Consider the following 22,176-nt stretch of genomic DNA (forward strand, 5'->3'; position numbering starts at 1 on the left):
GTAAAATTTGTAAATTATGTAATATTTTATATAAAATAAAGTAAAATTGTTAATATATGTTAAACTTTTTATCTACAACTATACATTATCTATTTATTTATTTTAAAATTGCAACATATATTATCTAAAAATTATTACATAAAAATATAATAGAATATAGCTAACATTTACTTTAAGTGCTACTAGATTTTGACCCGCGCTTTTAAAGCGCGGAATGTTTATTGATGAAAAATTATACTCCTATTAAAGAAGTTACTAATTTTTTGTAGATTTGTAAGAATTTTTTTCTATTTAAATTAGTGCTTTTAAATCAAACCGTGACCCGCATGTTAACCCATTTGAAAATCCAATTTGGATTTTAATAAATATTCATTATTTTAAAACCTTATAAAATCTGAAAATGTTAAGGCCTGAGGCTAACCAGTTAAACCGATGGGTGACCGATGTGTAATCCAATTTTATTTTATATTTTTGACAGCACTTTGATTTGAATTTTTATTTTAAAAATTTAAAAACTTATTGATTTTAACCTTATTGTATTTTTATTATCTCATAACTACAACTTGTTATAAATTTTTTTTATATATCTATTTATATCTATAAAATATAATGAAAAACTATTTTAAAATTTTACTATATTTTTAAACATGATTTTTGTATTTTAATATTAATATATGTATTTGTATATTAAAATGAAATAAATTATTGACCAATGGCTCACCCGCGGTCATCCTAATAACCTAATGACCAAAAATATTCCGGTTCAGTGTCGGGTTTAAAAACTTTAATTTAAACATATTTACTTTTATATTTTCTTATAATGTCATTCATTAAATTTTAGGAAAGGATATATGATTTATATACTAAATCTTTGTATTGATTATATCCCAAAAGTTAATAGAATTTATTGGCTGCCTCCAATTATAATGGTATAATCCAGTATTAGAGATAAATAAACATTTATATTTTATGGTTAACTAATTTAGAGCTACGGTTTAGATTTGAGCGGTGAAATTTTGGAGCGGGATGAAGTATAGGATGTTAATAGAATTGTGGTAAAAAAAAGGATGTTAATAGATAAATAATATATATTTAAAACATTAAATAAAAAATTTAAACATAGTTTCAAAAAGAATTCTAAAATTTCAAAATAAAATTTATTTATTTATTTTAAATAGTATAAGGTTGTCAATTTTGGTATAACATATAGTTTGAAAAAAAAAATTCACTTAGACACAAGTTATCCCAATTTTGTGCTTCTATTTTAAGAATTAATGATTTTGACACCCATTTCCAAATATGGAATTAATTATTTTTTGTCGAAAATTTTAATTTTTAATTAAAATGTGTACATACTATATATTTAATTTTTCAGTGTGCATAAATTTCTCTTGGCGACATATAAGTAAAAAAGTATATAAATGTTGAATTATTTATTATTATATTGTTTTTAGACTGTTATATATTATATTGTAATTTTTTTGATTATTTGTTTTCATATAATTTTATCCCATTCCATCTAATGAAATTTACAAAACATTGTTTTAAAATGAGCTATTGTTAGAAGTGGGTGCTGACATAAGAAAATTGTAATGAATAATGAGGTTTTTAATATGCAGCAGATTTATATAAGAGAAATTCTTTTGTATAGCTTTTTTTGTTTTTTTTTTCAGAAAATAGCTATTAAGGAGGAAAATGACCAAAAGAAGAGTAAGTATGCACTTATATCCCTATAATTAACTAATTTAGACTTATGGTTTAGAGTTAGAGGGTGGAATTTCAAATTTTAAAAAAAAAACTATAAATTTTTCAAAATAAAAAATATTATTTTGATCATTTTATTTTTTTGAATATTATTTTTGTGACAAAAACTTAAAGTGGACTATTTGAGAGAATTTCCCTTTATATAACTTCTACATAAATTTATGATTTAAGTTGTGATTTTTTTTTGTTGACCAAAAAAAGAACATTAGTTAAACAAAACAATTCAAGTGGAGACTTATTAGACCCATTAATAAAAACTGATATATATATAGTTTCCTAAAAATATCTGTAGACATAAATCTTAATAACTAAAACTATTAAAATAAAAAAATACTATAATTAAATGGTACACTTATAAATACTAAAGCAAATGAAGAAGTCCTAAAAAAAGGGCTTATATTTTATTAGTATAGATATTAGATTTTGTTGTGAGCAGATGAAGAAAAGTAAAATATTAGTGAATGATTTTCCATTCTCCAACTTGAACCATCCTCTCCAACCGATTGAGATATGATTTTCTAACACCATATAACAAATGATAAGAATGATTGTAGGACTATTATCAAGAAAATAAATAAATAATATAGTAAGAAGTGTTTTTTTTTTTTGGAATAAATATAGTAAGAAGTTAATGAATCCACTTAAATTCTTATATGCAATTAATATAATCTCTAACATTTCACCAGATTATGCAGTGTCAGTTTTCAAATATGTAGAGGACGTTTTACTTGGATTCACCAAAGCTATATTGAGTTCTCGGAGTTTGATAAAATTAATTGGGGCAGGTTTACATTTATATGAATTGTGTGTACGATATGGTTCCGATTAGAGTTAAATTAAAATAGATATATTTTCAATTTATTTGAAAGATTTGCGGCTACAAATCTTGGTATAATTTATATAACACATGTCAATTATATTAAATGGTTTTCTGGTGCAAATTTGAAAATGTTTAGAATATAATGAAATTAGTAATCTCTTTTATTTCCAGTTCCAGATTTTGTGTTGGTCACACATCCACAATCTTCGTGAATATTAGAACCTCATATGAAACAAATGTATACAGATTTTAGTTTTAAAAAAACAAATGTATACAGATTTTGATATTTTCCAGTATGCTAGAATATTAGAACCTCATATGAAACAAATGTTTACCCCACTTCTAGAAGACATCAATTATGAGATATAGCATATCATCGTATTGCTTTGGTGTCACTTCTTTGATTGCTAGAATACACAGTCATCATATTGCTAAAGCTAAAGCAATGGTTTTGGAATTTCACGTAGCATAAAATTAAATGGGTCGGATGTTTTAGAACATTTATGATTTTACAGAAAAATTAATAAATGATAAATCTGGTTCAATCAATACATATATTGTTATAGTTCGTATATTGGAGGATCTTGTTTAGTGATGCTGAAAAGGAAAGGAAATAAAAAAAATAAAAAGTTGTTGGATTAAAATATATTGCAAAATAAAAAGTATATGTTTAAAGTAAATCTCAGTGGCAGAAAGTTGTAAATATGGTTGAAACATAAGGGCACCTCAAAAAAGCCCCTTGTGTTTTAATAGTATTGATTTACAAAATATGCTATTGGAAAACTTTAATTTTTATTTCATTTAAGATACTAAAAGAATTCAATTTTACTTATTAATTTAATATTTATTTTTAATTATGACAAAGAATGTTAAAAAAAGTTATAAATGATTTCATCAAAATTTTGAGTTTTTTATATAAAATAATGCATTAGTTTAGTAACAAAAAAATATCAAAAAATCATCTAATTTTTTAAGCTCAAAAGTTTTGAAAATTAAAAATTCTCCGCACGGATGTGCGGGTTAAAATCTAGTTTTGAATTATATATAAAGGCATAGTTTTTTTTAATTGGCTTGGGGCATCATAAGATGTTGGACCGGGGCACTGGATCAATCATCAACCCATGACCACTTGCCCATTTTCCTTCTATTATATTTTTTTTGTTGCTAAAAAATCTATTATATTGTGGTAGTCTGCAATTAATTCATGAAACACGGACTTGGATAGTCCGAACTCCGAACCACCACTAGATTAGATCGACATTACACGATTCCATATTATAAAATCAAAATTCATTATAACCTTTTTGTATGTTGCCATATTAAAATCAAAATTAACACTAAACTATTGAACTTACAGGAAGATTCGAATAATCCATCATCATAAGAAAAAGCAAAAAAAAAAGCAATCAGCAAAGACTATGAATAGTACTGTTTTTTTGAAAAAAGGTTTTGTTCAAAATTTATATTAAGATCTAAAGAAACAAACTTAAGAATACTAACAAACACATCAATAAATCTAATGTAATTCAAATCAAATTAAAAAAGGAGAGGGATCTATGAATAATACTGTTTTACAATTAAATCCAAACGTATAGATCAAATTCAATGATTGGCTTGAATTACAGAATAGAGATTGAGATCAACGTACTAATTAATTGTGGAGTTTGATATGATTAGGTGAACGTTTTCTGTTTTGGCCATGTGAAACCTCTTCTAAACATAGTTGTCATCACGCGATCTTGGCCAACGTAGCAAGTATCAATCTCGTACCAAACATGTTTGCACATGAGAAACAAACGGCCGCAATATTTTTCTGCTGTATACTGAGAAATTAACAATATATATTACTTACTCGGATATTGGTATTGCAAGTAACATCCAAGGACCTTTTAGGACGGCATGTAAGAAATAAAACCAATTGCTAAAAGCTATAATAATGCCCTGATACACGCACACAGCTGTAATTGGGACTCACGTTCCCAGCTTGCAATATACATCAGTATTATTTTCTCTTAATAATTAAAGTATAACTATAATAGTACTTATATCAAGGAATCTCATTATGCGACATTGACATAATTTAAAAAGTACAAACTTTGTTAAGACTAAGACTAATATGCATTGTGAAAACATAAATATGTCATGCTAATAAATATGTTAGCCTCTCCTGAGTGTAGGAAAGAAGGCTGATAAATATCTTTTTATTATTATAGATTTTATAGGAACCTTATAAAAATACAAAGTTTTCACAACACACGCCTATCTAAATTTGGTAAAAACATGTTTCATGTGATTGGTATTTGGGCTTATACAGAGAGAACCACAAAAGCATCTTAAATAATACAGAGGAGAACGTGGGTAATGTGACTAAATGACAAATACGGTGGCATGTAAAAGTAGGTGCAAAGGCATACGCTGTGTGGATCTTATCCCCAAGAATAAATATTTTCTTTATTTCAGATTTAGAGATAACTTGAAATAAAAGACACAAGATATGGGTATGAATTTTTCTTACCTAAGTTTTTAAAGAGCCAAGGAGCAATGTCTTGTTTAAACAAACAAGTTGAAGGGTGTGTCTTTCCAGCACTATTATCATTTGTTGGAACGAGTCTCTACATGTATTTTCTCCTCCTGATTCTATCTCACACTCAAGTGTTAACTTTATTATTATAGTCCTAATAATAGACAAACAGATGTTTCCAAAAATCCCAACACATGAATTTTTAAGGAAAACATATACATGCACTCAACGCGAGAAAGACCTCTCATTGAAATAGTGAGAGGTGTCAGTATATTTATAGCATATATAACACAACTAAAACAGAAAAATTTAGATGCTAACCTAGGCAAACTAAGGCTGTCTTTATCTTCCTCCAGTACAACGGATGGCTAAACCGGTGGGTCAAACACATTGTCAAATGATAATAACATTTCATTCAAAACAATGAACGGCACCATTTATTCTTGAAATTGTGGAACGAACCCTTTTAAAGATTTTACACAATGTGGCTTATTCAAAACATTTTACAAACATCGTTATAATGCCATTCATTTCAAAAAGGTCAATTTTCAGACGGCCCTTGGTTTCATAACGATTGTGGAGTGGTTAAGGATCTTCAGGCTGAACTGTCCACCTATCTCAGTGGTATCCACTTTAGACTGTCCCGGAGGAGGAAAAAGCTCGAAGTTTTGTACCAATCTACCAATGGTGATTCCCAAAATGGGCAATGCTAGTACAATCCCAGGACAGCTTCTACGTCCAAGACCAAACGGCAAGTACCTGAAGTCGTTACCGTTTGCTTCCACATGCGCCTCTTCTTCAAGAAACCTCTCCGGCCTAAACTCTTCAGGTTTCTTCCAGCTCTCAGAGTTGTTCGCTAGCCACCAGGCATTGACCAAGATTTTGCTTTCTGCTGGGATGTCATAGCCAGCGAGCTTAGCGTCCTTGAGGTTCATGTGTGGTACGAGGAGTGGTACACCCATTCTTAGACGAAGTGTCTCCTTGAGCACGACTTGGAGGTATGGAAGCTTGTGAAGGTCAGGCTCTGTGACTTGCACGCCTGGTCCAAGAACCGTGTCGATTTCGTTTCTTAGCTTGCTCTGAATCTCAGGATGGTTCACTAGCTCCGCAATTCCCCATTCAATAGACCATAGTGTTGTCTCAATAGCTGTTTCGGCATATATTACCCAAGAAATCAGCATCATAAAACTGTATAAATGTCCATTAAGATTCAAGTCTTTTTCAGGGGAGACAAGTGACAATGCAATTTGCCTACCCTACAAGGCTACAAGGATAATAAAAAGGAAAAGATAAAAAAAATTTCTTTTGATTTTTTAAGTTTGTAAGTAATTTTGGATTTTAGAATTTTTTTTTATAACACAAACATGTCCTCAAACCGAAGGAGACTGCAAAGATTCGAACTAGATCCGAACTTAACCCAATTATATATATATATATATATATATAAATACCTGAATGATAGTTAAGACATCTGCAATAGGAATACCTCAAAAAGTATTTCCCATAAAATTAATATAAAAAACTAAAAAAAAAATAGGAGACACATGTATTTAGTGAGAATCTATTTTTACCAAGGTACTCAAGAAACAATGATGATTAAGTTTCTAACATATGGCAATGTTTTAGTGGTGTAAATTAAAAAAACAAAAATTATAATTTTATATTAATTACTACTTATTTATTATTTTCTAAGAAACCCATTCACATTCAACCACTGCTGGTGCTAAACTTCTTCCCAAAAAAATCCAAAATCCAAACCGAACCTTATCCGAATAGGTATCCGAACTCCTGACTACACTGAACCTGTGAAAGTGCATAAAGGGTAAGGAAGTTAACCAGCTACGTTGATGTTCTCGACGATATAAAGAACGTTGTCCGCATTGATTTCTCCCTTCTCTTCAGCTTCAAGGATGTGATCAATGGCGTATTTCACGCTTCCCGTAGGCTTAGCACTCGCAATCTCCCTGTTTGGTTTCCTCAAATGTCAATTTCAAGATCCCAAAATGGAAATACATAATCTAAAGAGACCACAAACTCACTTCCTCTCGTCTACAAAGTACTTCTTGAAGAGCGCTAGTCTTCTCTCTTTCACATCTTGGCAGCTCTTCAAATAGCCTCTAAGGAACGGCCTAAGGATAGGAATGAAATCTCCATAGTTATACTCAAAGCTCTGAGTCAACCTGCTTCTCTCCCCGTTCAAGAACTTGAGCCGGAGGAGAAGAGGATCATCTTCACTCTCGAACCTTTTACCGAACATAACACGGAACATGTTGTTGTACATCATCAACTGCAAACGCTTCCTCGCCACGATCCCTTTCGTGGCCGCGTCAGGGTTCTTCTTCACTTCCTCCACAACGCTCGCAGCTTCGAACTCCCATCCTTCCCGGTTCTGCTGGACCACCTTGTTGGTGAAGAAGGGAACCGTCATGATACGTCTCATCTTCCTCCAGTGCTCACCGTAGACAGTGAACACCATGTCTTGTCCTTTCCCAGTGAAGATGTCGTAGACGATGTTTCTGTATCTGGATCCAAACTCTACACCTTGCGTTTGGAGCACTTCCTTGGCTAGATCCGGTGAAGAGATGACGACTATGTCTCGTTGACCCATCCTTAGGTGGAAAAGGTCTCCGAACTTCTTAGCGTAGTCCACGAGGTTACGGTGATTTAGATCATTTCCGACTTCAAGCCAGTTTCCGAAGACCGGGATTGGTATAGGACCAGGAGGTAGCTTCAGTTTCTTGCTGCAGAGCTTGGAGATCATTTTGGCGAGAACCACCGCCAAGAAGACGGCGATTAGAGGTTTCTCCAACAAGAGAAGGTCCATTACACTTCACTCTCAGTAGATAATGAAAGCAGAAGAAGCTGATGCTTTGCTGAGGAGCAAATGTTAAATGGGAGGCTGTGTATGTGAGGCTTAAAAAAGATGGATATGTTTGGTCGAAGAGAGTTATTATTTATTTAATCTAGGTAACTCAAGTTCGCTTTGTCCTTTCTAATTTTTTAATGTAATTAAGAAACGTTTAATGTAATATTTCCAATGGTTAAACGACTAATATAATGTTATTTTCTCCATTTCTTTCACGTTTGAAAATGAGTTCAAGAATGTTAGTTAAAGCTAGAAAAAAACTCCAAATTAAATAATTTTTTGTTCAACAATCATGTGGGTTTGAAAGTATACAACAACAATATCTATTCAAAATAGTGGGAACCACTATTGGCTTATTGCAACCCTTTAAAGACATTTTACATATACTAGAGCCGGTGTCCGCGCTCCGCGCGGATTACATATTTAATTAAAGTATGTTAATATTTGTGTTAATAGATTTCTACGCGTTTTCCTGGGATTAAAACAAGACTTATTCTTAGGTCCAACCTCTAGGTTCACCAAGCAATATGATTATTTTATTTTATATTCGATATCTTTTAAAAAAGAAACAAAATATTGTCAAATTATATTATGTTTTTAAAATTAAAAGGTAAAAAAAATAGTAATAATTACAAAAAAAAATATTTTACGTCGTCAGCATAACATTAAACCCTAAACCCTAAATTATAATTCCTAAACCTTTAATCCTAAACCCTAAACCCTTGGATAAACTCTAAACTCTAGGATAAATCCTAAACTCTAGGATAAATCCTAAACTCTAAATCAAAATCACTATACACTAAAACATTCAAGCGTTTAGGGTTTAGGGTTTTAGTGTTTTTTATTTAGAGTTTAGGATTTATCCAAGGGTTTAGGGTTTACCCAAGGGTTTAGGGTTTACCCAAGGGTTTAGGGTTTATCCAAAGGTTTAGGGTTTAGGATTTAGGGTTTAGGGATTAGGATTTAGGGTTTAGTGTTTTGTTGAGAACATTAAAAATATATATTTTTTTAATTCTTTTTTTCTGTAACTATTATCTTTTTTTACTTATTTATTTTAAAAACATAATATAATTTGAGAATATTTTGTTTCCTTTTTTAAAAGATATCGAATTTGAAATAATAAAATCCTATTGGTTGGTGAACCTAGAGGTTCACCCTAAGGGGTGACTCTTAAAACAATGGTGAAGAGGTGCCGCATGTTTGTATAGAAAACGATCATCATCTAAAAATCTTCATCACAAAAATGTTTTTTTTTTTGCCAAAGTATTTAATTATTCCTATATGTGTCTTCTAAGGGTGAATGACGAATCTGTTGATACAGTTGGCAGCATGATTTTTTTATTAAGAACTAATTGTAATTTCTTTCATAATTTGTATTTTTAAATAAAAAACATATTTTACTAATAATGTTTATATTTGTTTTATTAGAGTTTTGTAACTATAAAATGAATAAAAATATCTTTATTTAGTACTTATATAAAATTATATAGAGATAGATTATTAATTTATGATTATGATGGGACTATATATTAATTTGGAACAAATATTAAGCAACTCAATTAGATTCTTGCAAACCGGGGGAAAAGGAGTGGCCGGTCATGTCGTCTGTATTTTTACTTTTTCTCAAGTTTTTAAAACGTTTCGTAGCAATAAACAAAAATCAAAACGTAGCATTTCATTTACATATTTGGAATCTTATCAAATAAGATGTAACTTTTCTTTTTTTTGTGCACTTCAAATTTAATAAGATGTAAATAGTCAAAAAAAAAAATATATATATATATATAAAACATAATTTGTATTTTATATTTGTTTTATTAAAGTTTTAGATTAAAGTATTAAATTAATATATCAATACTAATAATGTTTTTGATTCAAAAATGTACTTGTAAATTCAAAATTCCTCCCATAAGCGGAGGATCTTTGGCGGTTGGTTTGACCATGGTATTGAGGAACAATCAATCCTTAAACAAAGGAAAGAATATTTAAATGTTAGGCAAAGTGAAATGGTTGATAATAAAACATAGTGAAAAAGGTCTCAACGGATAAAATGGAACCATGAGATTAATTACAAACTAAAATCTTATAAAGCCAAATAAAAACTAAATATTTTATATGACCGATAGATGTGAACTACAATTGTAGTAGCTTAGCAGGCAGGAACTATTATATTAAATCAAATTTTTTTGGCGGAGACCAATAGCTAAAGACGGAAGATTGTCGGTCTATGTTTAATCTTAACCAACTAAAATCTTATACGTTTGTTCGCACAGATTATCAATATGAATCTATTATTAAAACAATTGAAAATAAACAGTGGAAGGTGAGCCAAACCCCACGTCCCCAACCGCATACGGACTTAACTATCCAACTCTTAAACATATCACTTATGCCAAGAAATTGACAAAATTGTGACATTCAAATATTGACTTACACAAAATCTTGAACGGTTGGCGGTGGTGGTTTTTTCAGAGTGAGAGGGAATGAATATATGGTCTTCAGATTAGAGTTCTTGATCCTAATGGTAGAATATATGTTATTTAATTTTCAATGAATACAGTAGGCATTTTTGGCATGAAATATAACGATTTCTTAAAAATTAAATTGTTCACCAGCTATAAGAATATTAAGTATGGGGCAAGTTAAAGTTGTAAAAATCGATTTTGATTTAGGATGGCAAAGATGTGGTAGCTAGAAGACTAATAATCAACAATCAATGCATGCATTGTTTTATTATGATGTAACTGGAGTTGAACCGGGTTAAACCGTGACTCTTCGCATATTTTAATGGTTGGTTTTTTTTTTTTAAGTCCAGTCCAGAATGACATGGCATAATGGTTGGTTCTGATTATTTTGTTCATGTGGCAAGGCTTAGGAGGCTAGGATTTAGCTCCTTTTATATAGTAGGATAACACATCCAATAGATTTCACAAACATCATTATCATCCATAAAGAAAAAGTCATTTTGCAGAAACTACTTTTATTTTATTTTTTTGTATAAATTATTTAAAAGGACCTTGGCTTCATTACAATTGTGGAGTGGTTAAGGATGTGCAAGCTGAACTGTCCACCTTTCTCAGAAGTATCAACTTTAGACTGTCCTGGAGGAGGAAGTAGCTCGAAGTTCTGTACCAACCTACCGATAGTGATTCCCAAAATGGGCAACGCCAATATAATCCCAGGACAGCTTCTACGTCCAACACCAAACGGCACATACCTGAAGTCATTACCATTGGCTTCCACATGCGCCTCTTCTTCAAAGAACCTCTCCGGCCTAAACTCTTCAGGTTTCTTCCAGCTCTCAGGGTTGTTCGCTAGCCACCAGGCATTGACCAAGATCTTGCTTTCCGCTGGGATGTCGTAGCCAGCCAGCTTAGCGTCGTTGAGGTTCATGTGTGGCACAAGGAGAGGTATAGCCATTCTTAGTCTAAGCGTCTCCTTGATCACGGCTTGGAGGTAGGGAAGCTTGTGCAGCTCAGGCTCTGTGATTTGAACGCCTGGTCCAAGAACCGTATCGATTTCGTTCCTTAGCTTGCTCTGGATCTCAGGATGGTTCACTAGCTCCGCTATTCCCCACTCGATAGACCACAATGTTGTCTCAATAGCTGTTTCACCACAAATAACAAACTTAGTATAGCCATTACAAGAAAAGAAAACAAAATATAGCCATTACAAGTAGGTATCCAGCTCCTTTAGGTGTGTGACACATAAACATATTGGTTGTTAATGGACTGGCCATAACGCTTTATATATTATTTAAAGTACTATTAAATTTCCAATGTGGAATACTTATCCTTAATAAAACATAACAATCTCAATAGTTTCCTACGCAAGCAAGAAATATCTAGAGGATTGGTTACGTATTCTACAAGGAACAAAAACAGGGTAAGGTAAGTTACCAGCGACATTGATGTTCTCGACGATGTAAAGAACGTTGTCCTCGTTGATCTCTCCCTTCTGTTGAGCTTCAATGATATGATCAATGGCGCATTTCAATCCTTCGCTTCCTGTAGGCTTCGAACTTGCGATTTGCCTGCGTGGTTCCTCTCAATATCAGTTTCAAAAACCCTAAATCAAGAATCAAAATATAATTAAAAAAAAAAAAAAAGGAAACTCACTTCCTCTCGTCAACAAAGTACTTCTTCAAGAGAGCTAATCTTCTGTCCTTCACATCCTGACAGATCCTCAAGTAGCCTCTAAGGAACGGCCTAAGGATAGGGATGAAATCTCCATAGTTATACTCAAAGCTCTGAGCCAATCTACTTCTCTCTCCGTTCAAGGCTTTAAGCCTAAGGAAGAGAGGATCATCTTCACTCTCGAACCTTCTATCGAACATGATACGGAACATGTTGTTGTACATCATCAACTGCAAGCGTTTCCTCAACACGATCCCTTTGGTCGCGGAGTCTGGATTCTTCTTCACGTCCTCGACCACGCTCGCGGCTTCGAACTCCCATCCTTCTCTGTTCCGCTGCACAACCTTGTTGGTGAAGAAAGGAACCGTCATGATCCTCCTCATCTTCCTCCAGTGCTCTCCGTAGACCGTGAACACCATGTCCTGTCCCTTGCCCGTGAAGATGTCGAAGACGACGTTTCTCGTCCGAGATCCGAACTCCACGCCTTGCGTGTGGAGCACTTCTTTGGTTAGGTTTGGGGAAGAGACGACCACTAGGTTTCGCTGTCCCATCCTGAGGAGGAAGAGGTCTCCGAACTTTTTGGCGTAGTCGACGAGGTTACGGTGGTTGAGATCGTCTCCGACCTGGAGCCAGTTTCCGAAGATTGGTATCGGTATAGGACCGGGAGGTAGTTTTAGTATCTTGCCGCGGAGCTTGGAGATCACGGTGGCGAGAACCACCGCCGCGAAGACGGCTATTAGAGACTTCTCCAACAAGAGGAGATCCATTGGTGACACGTGGACGGTTGTGAGATTTGATTTGACGGCGAGTGGTGAAAGCAGGAGAAGCTGCTGAGGAAGAAGTGGTGGTGAGAGAGACGGTTTTATAAGAGAGGGAAGAGGTTGGTTGGTTTGAGAATTGAGAAAACCAACGGCAAAAAAAAAAGATAACGGCGTTAGGTGCGTGGGAGTTGGTGAAAGATGGAGTACTAAACGGCGTTAAGTTTAACGGGATGGCTGTTGTGTGAATGGTGGTGGGCTTGGTAGGTAACGACCGTAAAGTGAAAGAGGGTTTGGTGAAGGTAGGAGGTGAGGCAGCTAGCTTGTTGTCATCTATCTATACAACAACAAAAAAAAAGGGTTAAAAACTGAAGTTAGCTTTGTCCGAATGTTATGTTAAGAAATCACTAATATAATCACTTTTAGTAACTAGTCTAAATTAAAGGATTTATTTGAATAACAACAGGTTTCTTGCAGTTTGATAATGCAAAAAAATATATAATATAAATAACTTTGGTAGTGGCATATATCGATCGTACTAATTTAGAAACATATTATATAATTTATTTTATATTTACGTGTCACTATTATTGAAAGTAGCGTTAGTTTTAACTATTTTATTAAAAGTATTATAGTCAAACTAAATCATGTATATTTAAACAAAAATCTACTGAATATCTTAATGGATGATTAAATAAAAATCTAAATAATATTCTTTTACTATATATAGATATTGTAATTAATTTTGATTTCAATAAAAACATCAAATCTTAGTTAATTTAATTTATTATATCAATTTTATTATTTTAAGTTTATACTTAAAAATGTTAACTACAGTTTAAATTAGATTTACACAAACTTGTCATATATTATTTGTAAATTAATTTAATCTAATAAAAATACTATGACTTTATTTGTGATAAAATTCATCAAAGGTCATAGTTTTCAATGCTTTATTAAATGGGTTTAGAGCAATATAAAACGTTAAACCGGTACTAGTTATAAAAAGCCTTGTAAAGCACACAAGAACAAAAAGTCATAGGATACAGGAAGACTTTCAATCGCGAGAAAAGGAAAGAAAAAGCGTGAAACAGTGGCTGATGGTGGTATGAATACGAACGTCTTGAGACGCCGTCAGAGTTGACGCCGTTAAGAAAACATAATACTTAAGTAATAGTGGTTGTTGTAAACGCGAATCGCAGAACAGGCTCAAGCATTTGGCGCATTCACATCCATGAAAATCTTTCAATGTCAATGTCAATGTCAATTTAGCAACAACCCACCGTTTTGACTTCAAATATAAATATTCGCCTATCTCATACACTCTTCAATTTTTTATTTTTTTTCAATACACTCTTCAATTAATTTATTTTAATATATTTGTGGCTACGATAAGGAAAAATGTAGAAAGAGACGCACCTACCAAGAAAGACAGACAGCGACATGGAGAAATGGTGTTACCTGCCTCTCACCAAATCCACCATTACCCCCCAAATCTGTGACCGTCTCGTTTGCAAACCACGTACCTTAAAACGGGCTTTCTTATTTGGAAGTTGGATCCACCGACACATCGCAGCCTGGGCACATTAGCCATGGCTAGAATTGTTTCTTTATAACTTTAGATAGTTATGACGTATGATAGGTGTTTATAATTTATATATAAACCTAGCTCAAAAAAAAAAAACTTGCGTCCACTATGTATATAAGTTAATGAAAATGTAATATCAATCATTGCTTTGGAAAATCATATACCAAACAAATGTTGAGGATAGAAGAGATGACAAAAAGAAAAGAGTACAGATGCTGAATAATAAAAGGGTTTATTTGCTGTGAAATTAGATTTAGAGAGAGAGAATAGAGAGAGATAGAAAGAGAAAGTAAGAGAGAGGGAGTGTTTTTAGTTAGTTAGTGATTTTTTTTTTTATCTACTGGGTGTAATTTTCCATAATAAAATAATAAGATGATTGATAAAGGCAGATACTTCAAAAATAAAATGAAAAATTGTACAATCCCACGAGTGTTTGACAATAAGAGCTTGACTGGTTTTCTCGCTACCACCCGCAAACGCAGTTTTTGCGGTTGGTAGCGGTTGACAGTGTTTCAAAACAATCATACAAACCGGTACAAATCACTTCAAACCGCTCCGAACCTCTTAAAATCAAAAGCTGGTTCTAGCTTGCGTTTGCGATTGCGGGCGGTTGCGGGTAGATAATTTTTTTTTCTTTTTTTTTAAACTATATAAATACAAAAAAAAAAATATTCAATAAATTTTTTAAAATAGAATTATAAAAATACTAAAATATATCTATTATATTTTAATTAATATTATAAAATTTTAAAGTAAAAATATTTTCTATAATTTAAAAAATTTAAAAATATAACTTTGAAAATATAATTTACATATTTATTAAAAATTTATGATTTTTGATATTTTTATAATTATATAAAATGTAAATATTGTTAATTTATTATTTAACCGCTGCTGTATTTGGTAGTTAACCAGTCATAAATATCTTGCAAACGCATCAATTTCTAACCGCAGAACCAGTCGTACAAATCTCTTAAAACCGTTAGAAACCGCAACCACCCGCATCCGCAAACGCCCGCAGCTGCAACCGCAACCGCTGCGTTTGAACCAGTCAAACCCTAGATCATGATTATTATTTTATTTGTAAATACTGATCAGTCTCGTAACTTTTTAAGATGTGAGATAATAATATTAGCATTGATATGTAGTAATATCAAACATACATTATTCATCTTCAACCTTCAAAAAGCATGCAAGTCCAACACACAAAGTAACTAGGATCAGGACATGACACAAAGTCATTTACCTTAAACTACACTTAATTAGCCAAACTTCATGATGCTAAGACCACTCCTCTCTTATGTCCTGCAACAACATTCCAAAGCCTCTCATACCCATCTTTGTAATAGTCAAGAGACATACACAATTGTCTTATGGCCTCTCTTTTCTGGTCAGCCACTTCAGATGCAGCCACTCTCGTCCTCTCCACTTCTTCCGCAAGCTCACTCGACCTTCTTCTTAGCCTCACTTGCTCCATGTGAAGCTCCTTCATATGCTTCTCCATTTCCTTTATCTTCTCTTCTCTCTTCCCAATCTCATCTCTCAGCACATTGCTCTCATCTTTCATCACACTTAGCTTCTCGGATTCTCCTTTAAGCTTCTCCTCTATTCCAGCTTTCTCTTCCAAGATCAGCCTTACATGTGATTCCAGCTCTCTCAACTGCTCTCCAAGCTGGTTTCGTTCTTCAACGAGCTTTGACATCTCTCCCTTGATCTGTGCTTTCTCCGGGAATATCTTCTCTTCAGCGTCAGAGACTGCTGTCTTCAGCGACCTTACCTCGTTGTCTCTGTCCTGTAAACTAGTTTTCACCATTGCAAGTCTCTCAACCAACTTCGAGACTTCTTTCTTCTCTGCGTTGAGCTTGTTTCTGAGAGTGTCAGCGTCGTTTTGAGCCAACTTGAGCTTCTCCTCTGCTCCAGAGGACATGCAGCTCTGAAGCTCAACCTTCAGATTAGCAATCTCTTCTTCTTGCATCCGAATCTGTTCATTGGCTTCTCTAAGCTCTCCTTCATATACAGTAATTTTCTGAAGGAGATCAGTGTTGTTGTCACCGTTATCACATTCCTGCTGGAGAAGGAGCTTCTGTTTTGTTTCTTGAAGCTCAAGCTCTAGTTCAGCCATCCTACGGATTAATGCCTCGTCACCATCTTCATCACTAGCAGAGGAATGATCATGAACCGAGTCAGAATCAGTCAAAGATGATGACTCTTCCTCGTCCTTATGACGGCGACTCGAGGTAGGAGATGATTGGTCAAGAGAGCCCTGTGACTGTTGGTTTTTCTGAAGTTCACCACTAGCTTGATCATAACGCTCAGCCAAAGCGCGGTACATGCGGTAAAACTCCTCCACAAGGTGGATTAACTCGGGACGCTTCTGGTAATACATCTGAGCTTTCTTGGCAAAAGAGTCTGCGTCTTCTTCAATCAACTTCAACATGTGTTTCACACGGTCATCCATCTCTGAGAATCCATAACAATAACAAGTTCAATACATTAATTGGACATAGATCTTAATGGTAAGTAAGGCAACATACTCTCTAGATTCTCTGCAAGCCACTTTGAGTTCTTGGGACAATTGTGACTGTCCCACCACCATGAGTGTGATTTTTTGGTCGTAGACCTCTTAAACTGCTTCTTGCTAAGTGCCTGAAAAAAAAGAAAAAAAGAAAAAGTAAGTCTTAGGACCAGAGACCAAACACAAGGACCAAGTCAACATAATGGTTTCTTACCGCAGACGAGGCCATGACTTTGAGGGGTGTAGAGAATCTTAGAAACCCCTACAAGAAAATTAAAGATTGTCAGTTAATGTTAAGAGACTTGAGTGTCCCTTGAAGATTTGCTTGAGTTTATCGAAACAAGTGGGACAAAACAGATGAGATGAGATAAGAGGAAGAAGATAGGATTGTGCATGCGGCAAAGGAGACACGTGAAGCTTTAACAACCCATTGTGGCATTTGCGCAATTTTCAAGAAGTCCAAAGATTCTCAGCTTTTACCAGCATTTTATATACCAGAGTAATCGATGAAACTAATAACTGCATACTCCTTCCGTTCTTATGTATGTTTTAAAAAAAAAAATTATTTCAAAAAAAATACATTTTTTACTTTTTCAATATATGATTTTATGAAATATCGTAAGTTTCAAAAAATTAATGATATTTATTAAATTTCTATTCACTAAAAGTTATGAAAAAAATTTATTCAAAAAAAACAATGCATATTTAATAAATTTTCATAATATATGTAAAAAATTTAGAATATGCATCTATGTTTTTAGTATTAAAAAAAGAAGAAGAGACAAAAAGTTTCTTCTTTTTTGAAATAAAAGAGACAAAAAATTGTAGGAGGATAAAAGCTTACTTTACACAAATGCAGAAGAACAGAGAGTTTATGATTGAGAATGCTCATAGAATGGTCTTCATAAAGCCCTTTATATCTGCCTTGAAGATGATTAATCTAATCATAAACTAATCATCTTTGTCTCACCTTCCCTAAATAAAATATTATTAAGTAATATCAACAAGGATCACATGAATCTTGAAAATTCGTATACGCGGCTCTGAAAGTGTGAATACGCTTTCTCTACACGTCACAGCATCTCACCTGCTTATTTTAATTTTCTTAAAGTCTTCTTTGTTTTAGAAAAAAGAAAGACTCAATGATTGTGACAGTGTAGTCGTTGTGATTAATGGCGGATCGATCTGCAACGCCCAAAATTTTGCATGTGGCGTCGTTGTGATTAGACAGAGAGAGAGAGAGATATGAAACTTATTTCTTCTGACATATTTAACCAAACCTTCAACAAACTTTGAAACATGAAATATTATGTAATAGCTTGTGTATTATTGATGATCAAGGTAAAGTATATATACAACCGTAATGCCTTAAGATAATAGGAGATCAACATAATCTCCATAGAACTAGGAACGTATAGTTATCCTTATCCTAATACTCCCCCTCAAGTTGGCAGTGAAATGTCTTGAATGCCTAACTTGAAAAGAAGATACTGAAAAGTAGGCGTAGGCTAATAAATTATGATCCTAATAAATTTACAAGCTAGCTAAGTTGATGGTGAATGATATTAAGGATAATCATCAATCAAGACATGTGATCCATATTGATTATTCACTATGATTCCTCTAATTATGTTATTTATCCTATCATTATCCTTGCAGTATCATCTTATAATTACTTAGGATTTTCATCTTTATATGTATGTGCTCTAAAGATATAATGCAATACAACACAGTATTCCATGAAAGATAGCCATAATCAACTAACCAATAGTGGTAATGGTAAACAAACTTTAGATTGCTAAACAACCTAAATCCGAAAGCATTTCTTACCCTTCATTGTGTGGTCACATGTATATAGACGCATTGCTTACATTTTATACAAACATCCAAAGAAAAAAAAAATTATCTGTCGGTTACATTTTCCCTTGGAAATTAGTTCTTTCTATAGGTTTGGGATACCTAGATTTAAAAAAAATAGCCATAAACTAAAACATAAACTTTGATGAATCAAACGCGTAGTGAGCAACGAAGAGAATAATTATATTCCTGCTACAGAATTGACTACTCTTTTTTGACAAAATATTTGACTAATCTGTCGGGTTTATTAAAGAAATGTTATAGTTTACTATAGACGATTGAAGATTTTGAATTTGGTATACAAAACTAATATATGTACGAAATAAGATTGAAATTTTATATTCATGAGATAAATAGAAGGAGTCATAGTTTGGAAACATCTAATGCTATGCGATAGTTCTAATGAGAAAATAGATCATCGATCTTTATTTTGAAAAAAGAAGTAGCAGTGGACGTTAAAATAAACGCGAAGCACAGTTCAATGTCAATGGAGTCAATTTGGCAACAACCCACCGTATTGACTTCAAAAAAGAAATGATCGATCGCCTATCTCATATGTATTTTTTAAAACAATACAAAATGATAATAATAGAAAGAGACACAATACCACCAGACGTGGTTGCGCAGAAAAGAGTGGCCCCTGCATCTTTAGTTTCCTCTTTAACCAAATCAAGACTCTCTTGCTCAACACCAAGTTGAGTTTCTGCTTCAGAGGAAATGCAACTCTTAAGCTCAATCTTCAGATTAGCGATCTCTTTTTCTTGCATTCGAATCTTTACATTAGCTTCTTTAAGCTCTCCTTCATATACAGTAATTTTCTGAAGGAGATCAGTGTTGTTGTCACCATTAAGACGTTCCTGCTGTAGATGGAGTTTCTCTTTAGTTTCTTGAAGCTCAAGTTCTAGATCAGCCATCCTACGGATCAATGCCTCGTCACCATCTTCATCATTAACAGAGGAATGATCAGGAACCGATTTAGAGTCAGAATCAGAATCAGACAGAGATGATGAGTCTTCCTCTTCCTTATGAGGGTGACTCGATTTCTCTTGGGAATTAGTAGGAGATGATTTCTCAAGAGAGCCCTGTGACTGTATCCCAGAGAGATGAATTTTCTGAAGTTCACCACTAGCTTGATCATAACGCTCAGCCAAAGCGCGATACATGCGGTAAAACTCCTCCACAAGGTGGATTAACTCGGGACGCTTCTGGTAATACATCTGAGCTTTCTTGGCAAAAGAGTCTGCGTCTTCTTCAATCAACTTTAACATGTGTTTCACACGGTCATCCATCTCTGAGAAGCCATAATAAGAACAAGTTCAAGATCTACATTTAAGTGGAGATAGGTATCTCAATGATAAGTGAGGCAACATACTCTCCAGATTCTGAGCAAGCCACTTCGAGTTCTTGGGACAATTGTGACTGTCCCACCACCATGAATGTGATTTCTTGGTCATAGACTTCTTAAACTGCTTCTTGCTAAGATCCTGAGAACGTCAGACATGATTGAGTAAATCTTAGGACCCAGAGACCAAAACACAAGGACAAAGATAACATGATGGTTAATTTCTTACCACAGACGAGGCCATGACTTTGAGAGGTGTAGAGAAACTTAGAAACCCCTACAAGAAGATTCAAGATTGTCAACGAGGTAACTAATAAAATGTTAAAAGGCTTGACTGTCTGGTATATATTGAAGATCTGCTTGAGTTTATTGAAACAGTTGGGACAAAACAAGACACGTGAAACTTTAACAACCCATCTTGCCATAATTTTCAAGAAATCCAAAAAATTTCAGCATTTAGCCGCACTTTATTTGTATGAAACTAATAATATAATTGTATATTACAGAGACAGAAAGTGTAGGAGGTTAAAACCTTACTTTACACAGCTCAAGAACAAAGAGCTTTTGACTGAAAATACTCAAAGAATGGTTAACATAAAGCCCTTTATATCATCTTCTGCATTGAAGATGATTAATCTAGTAAAAAAAACTAATCATCTTTGTTTCACGTTCTCAAAAGAAAAATATTAATAATAAAGAGTTTCTCAGATGAATCTTGAAAATACGCGGCTCTGAATGTGTTTATACGCTTTCTCTACACGTCACAGCTACTCACCTGCTTATTTTAATTTTCTTCAAGTCTTCTTTGTTTTAGAAAAACGAAAGACGCAATTACTGAGACATTGTGCTATGATATGGGAGAAAAAAAAAAGATATGGGAAAGCGTTAATGCCGGATCTGCAACGGCCATGATTTTGCATGTGGCGTCCTTGTGATTCGAGTTAGACAGAGACAGACAGATAGATATCAGATATGAAACTTATTTGTTCTGACATCAAACCAAACCTTCAACAAACTTATTAGACGCATAATAAATTTACAAGCTAAGTCGATGGTGAAAGATATTAAGGATAATCATCAATCAAGACATGTGATGACCCATATTGATTTTTCTCTATGATTCCTCTAATTATGTTATTTATGAAAGTGTAAGATGTAGGGGTGGGCGTTCGGGTACCCGTTCGGGTTCGGATCGGGTATTTCGGATTTTCGGGTATTTCGGTATAGAGGTGTAGAACCCGTTCGGGTATTTCTGTACTTCGGGTCGGGTTCGGGTATTTTAAGTTCGGTTTCGGTTATTTCGGATCGGGTTCGGATATTTAGATTTTGAAGAAAAAAAAATGAAAATTTTCATTTTTCAAATTTCTTGTATTTAAATATATAACTTTTCACTTAACTATTTTTTATTTTTAATAGATTGCATGGTTAATATATTTGGACATAACATTTTCAAACTAAAAAGACATTAATTTGGTCATTGTTTTTAAATTTTGGATGTAACTTTTTGTTAATTACTGAAATAAGAAGTTTGACATGCATTTTAAGCGAATAGCAAATCATCTTCTACGTAATTGTATGTATATCATATGAATTTAAAGTATGTGTAGTATCAATATAAATATTTTATATAAAATGAAAGATGTAAACTATAAATATAAGGTTAATTATCATATGTTCGGTTATTTTCGGATATCCATTCGGGTTCGGATATTACCCGTTCGGGTTCGGATATCCAATCTCTTCTAATTCAATACCCGTTCGGATATTTTGCTACTTCGGTTCGGATTTCGGTTCGGGTTTTTCGGATCGGGTTCGGGTGCCACTTCGGATTTCGGGTAAAATGCCCACCCCTAGTAAGATGGGTCTAATATAGAGAGTCACACGTAGAAGTACTATGTTTTGTTTATGTCACAAAATACTACAACAAGATAATAATAAAAATTTCTCCTTAAATAGAAAAAGTGTATTACTAGTTTTCTTTCAAATGACTTACATATCCCACTTAAATA

At 33.5% G+C, this 22,176-nt stretch overlaps 4 protein-coding genes and 1 long non-coding RNA gene across 7 annotated transcripts; 1 reads left to right on the forward strand and 4 right to left on the reverse strand.

Annotated features, from left to right (window-relative positions):
* Window positions 1–1,841: 1,841 nt before the first annotated feature.
* LOC103857322 (trans-cinnamate 4-monooxygenase) lies at window positions 1,842–8,170 on the reverse strand. Its single transcript, XM_009134490.3, has 3 exons — window positions 7,145–8,170; window positions 6,942–7,069; window positions 1,842–6,252 (listed from the first exon to the last, which is right to left on the reverse strand). The coding sequence occupies exons 1-3, from the start codon at window positions 7,927–7,929 to the stop codon at window positions 5,654–5,656; spliced, it is 1,512 nt and encodes a 503-aa protein (XP_009132738.2). The 5' UTR covers window positions 7,930–8,170; the 3' UTR covers window positions 1,842–5,653.
* A 47-nt stretch (window positions 8,171–8,217) lies between these two features.
* On the reverse strand, window positions 8,218–12,959 carry LOC103857323 (trans-cinnamate 4-monooxygenase). Its single transcript, XM_009134491.3, has 4 exons — window positions 12,090–12,959; window positions 11,871–12,004; window positions 10,880–11,576; window positions 8,218–8,356 (listed from the first exon to the last, which is right to left on the reverse strand). The coding sequence occupies exons 1-3, from the start codon at window positions 12,872–12,874 to the stop codon at window positions 10,978–10,980; spliced, it is 1,518 nt and encodes a 505-aa protein (XP_009132739.2). The 5' UTR covers window positions 12,875–12,959; the 3' UTR covers window positions 8,218–8,356; window positions 10,880–10,977.
* Window positions 12,960–13,155: 196 nt separating this feature from the next.
* Window positions 13,156–14,681, forward strand: LOC117132505. Its single transcript, XR_004456098.1, has 2 exons — window positions 13,156–13,971; window positions 14,068–14,681. It is a non-coding gene; the product is annotated as an uncharacterized LOC117132505 (long non-coding RNA).
* An 888-nt stretch (window positions 14,682–15,569) lies between these two features.
* LOC117132800 (protein NETWORKED 4B-like) lies at window positions 15,570–17,443 on the reverse strand. The gene is made up of 3 exons (XM_033287965.1): window positions 17,183–17,443; window positions 16,988–17,099; window positions 15,570–16,913 (listed from the first exon to the last, which is right to left on the reverse strand). The coding sequence occupies exons 1-3, from the start codon at window positions 17,195–17,197 to the stop codon at window positions 15,727–15,729; spliced, it is 1,314 nt and encodes a 437-aa protein (XP_033143856.1). The 5' UTR covers window positions 17,198–17,443; the 3' UTR covers window positions 15,570–15,726.
* Window positions 17,444–19,225: 1,782 nt separating this feature from the next.
* LOC103857324 (protein NETWORKED 4B) lies at window positions 19,226–21,484 on the reverse strand. Of its 3 annotated transcripts, none has more exons than XM_033287968.1 (4): window positions 20,943–21,484; window positions 20,397–20,444; window positions 20,198–20,309; window positions 19,226–20,116 (listed from the first exon to the last, which is right to left on the reverse strand). In XM_033287968.1, exons 2-4 carry the CDS (start codon window positions 20,409–20,411, stop codon window positions 19,377–19,379), a joined length of 867 nt encoding a protein of 288 aa, XP_033143859.1. In that variant the 5' UTR covers window positions 20,412–20,444; window positions 20,943–21,484; the 3' UTR covers window positions 19,226–19,376. The 3 variants fall into 3 exon arrangements, with proteins under 3 accessions (XP_033143859.1, XP_033143857.1, XP_033143858.1); XM_033287966.1 differs by lacking the exon at window positions 20,943–21,484 and adding an exon at window positions 20,705–20,912; XM_033287967.1 differs by lacking the exon at window positions 20,943–21,484 and adding an exon at window positions 20,700–20,905.
* Window positions 21,485–22,176: the final 692 nt, after the last annotated feature.

The sequence above is a fragment of the Brassica rapa genome, chromosome A03 (genome assembly GCF_000309985.2).
Source record: "Brassica rapa cultivar Chiifu-401-42 chromosome A03, CAAS_Brap_v3.01, whole genome shotgun sequence".
Classification (NCBI taxonomy): domain Eukaryota; kingdom Viridiplantae; phylum Streptophyta; class Magnoliopsida; order Brassicales; family Brassicaceae; genus Brassica; species Brassica rapa.

Bases quoted from the DNA above. Each gene is read 5' to 3' on its own strand.
- LOC103857323 (XM_009134491.3), bottom strand. From the start codon at position 12,874: ATGGATCTCCTCTTGTTGGAGAAGTCTCTAATAGCCGTCTTCGCGGCG. The intron at 12,005-12,089 runs GTGAGTTTCCTT...GGAACCACGCAG, and splicing joins TACTTTGTTGACGAGAGGAA to GCAAATCGCAAGTTCGAAGC. The intron at 11,577-11,870 runs GTAACTTACCTT...GTGGTGAAACAG, and splicing joins CGAGAACATCAATGTCGCTG to CTATTGAGACAACATTGTGG.
- LOC103857324 (XM_033287968.1), bottom strand. The intron at 20,117-20,197 runs GTATGTTGCCTC...ATGGCTTCTCAG, and splicing joins GCTTGCTCAGAATCTGGAGA to AGATGGATGACCGTGTGAAA.
- LOC117132800 (XM_033287965.1), bottom strand. The intron at 16,914-16,987 runs GTATGTTGCCTT...ATGGATTCTCAG, and splicing joins GCTTGCAGAGAATCTAGAGA to AGATGGATGACCGTGTGAAA.
- LOC103857322 (XM_009134490.3), bottom strand. From the start codon at position 7,929: ATGGACCTTCTCTTGTTGGAGAAACCTCTAATCGCCGTCTTCTTGGCG. The intron at 7,070-7,144 runs GTGAGTTTGTGG...GAAACCAAACAG, and splicing joins TACTTTGTAGACGAGAGGAA to GGAGATTGCGAGTGCTAAGC. The intron at 6,253-6,941 runs GTTAACTTCCTT...ATGCCGAAACAG, and splicing joins CGAGAACATCAACGTAGCTG to CTATTGAGACAACACTATGG.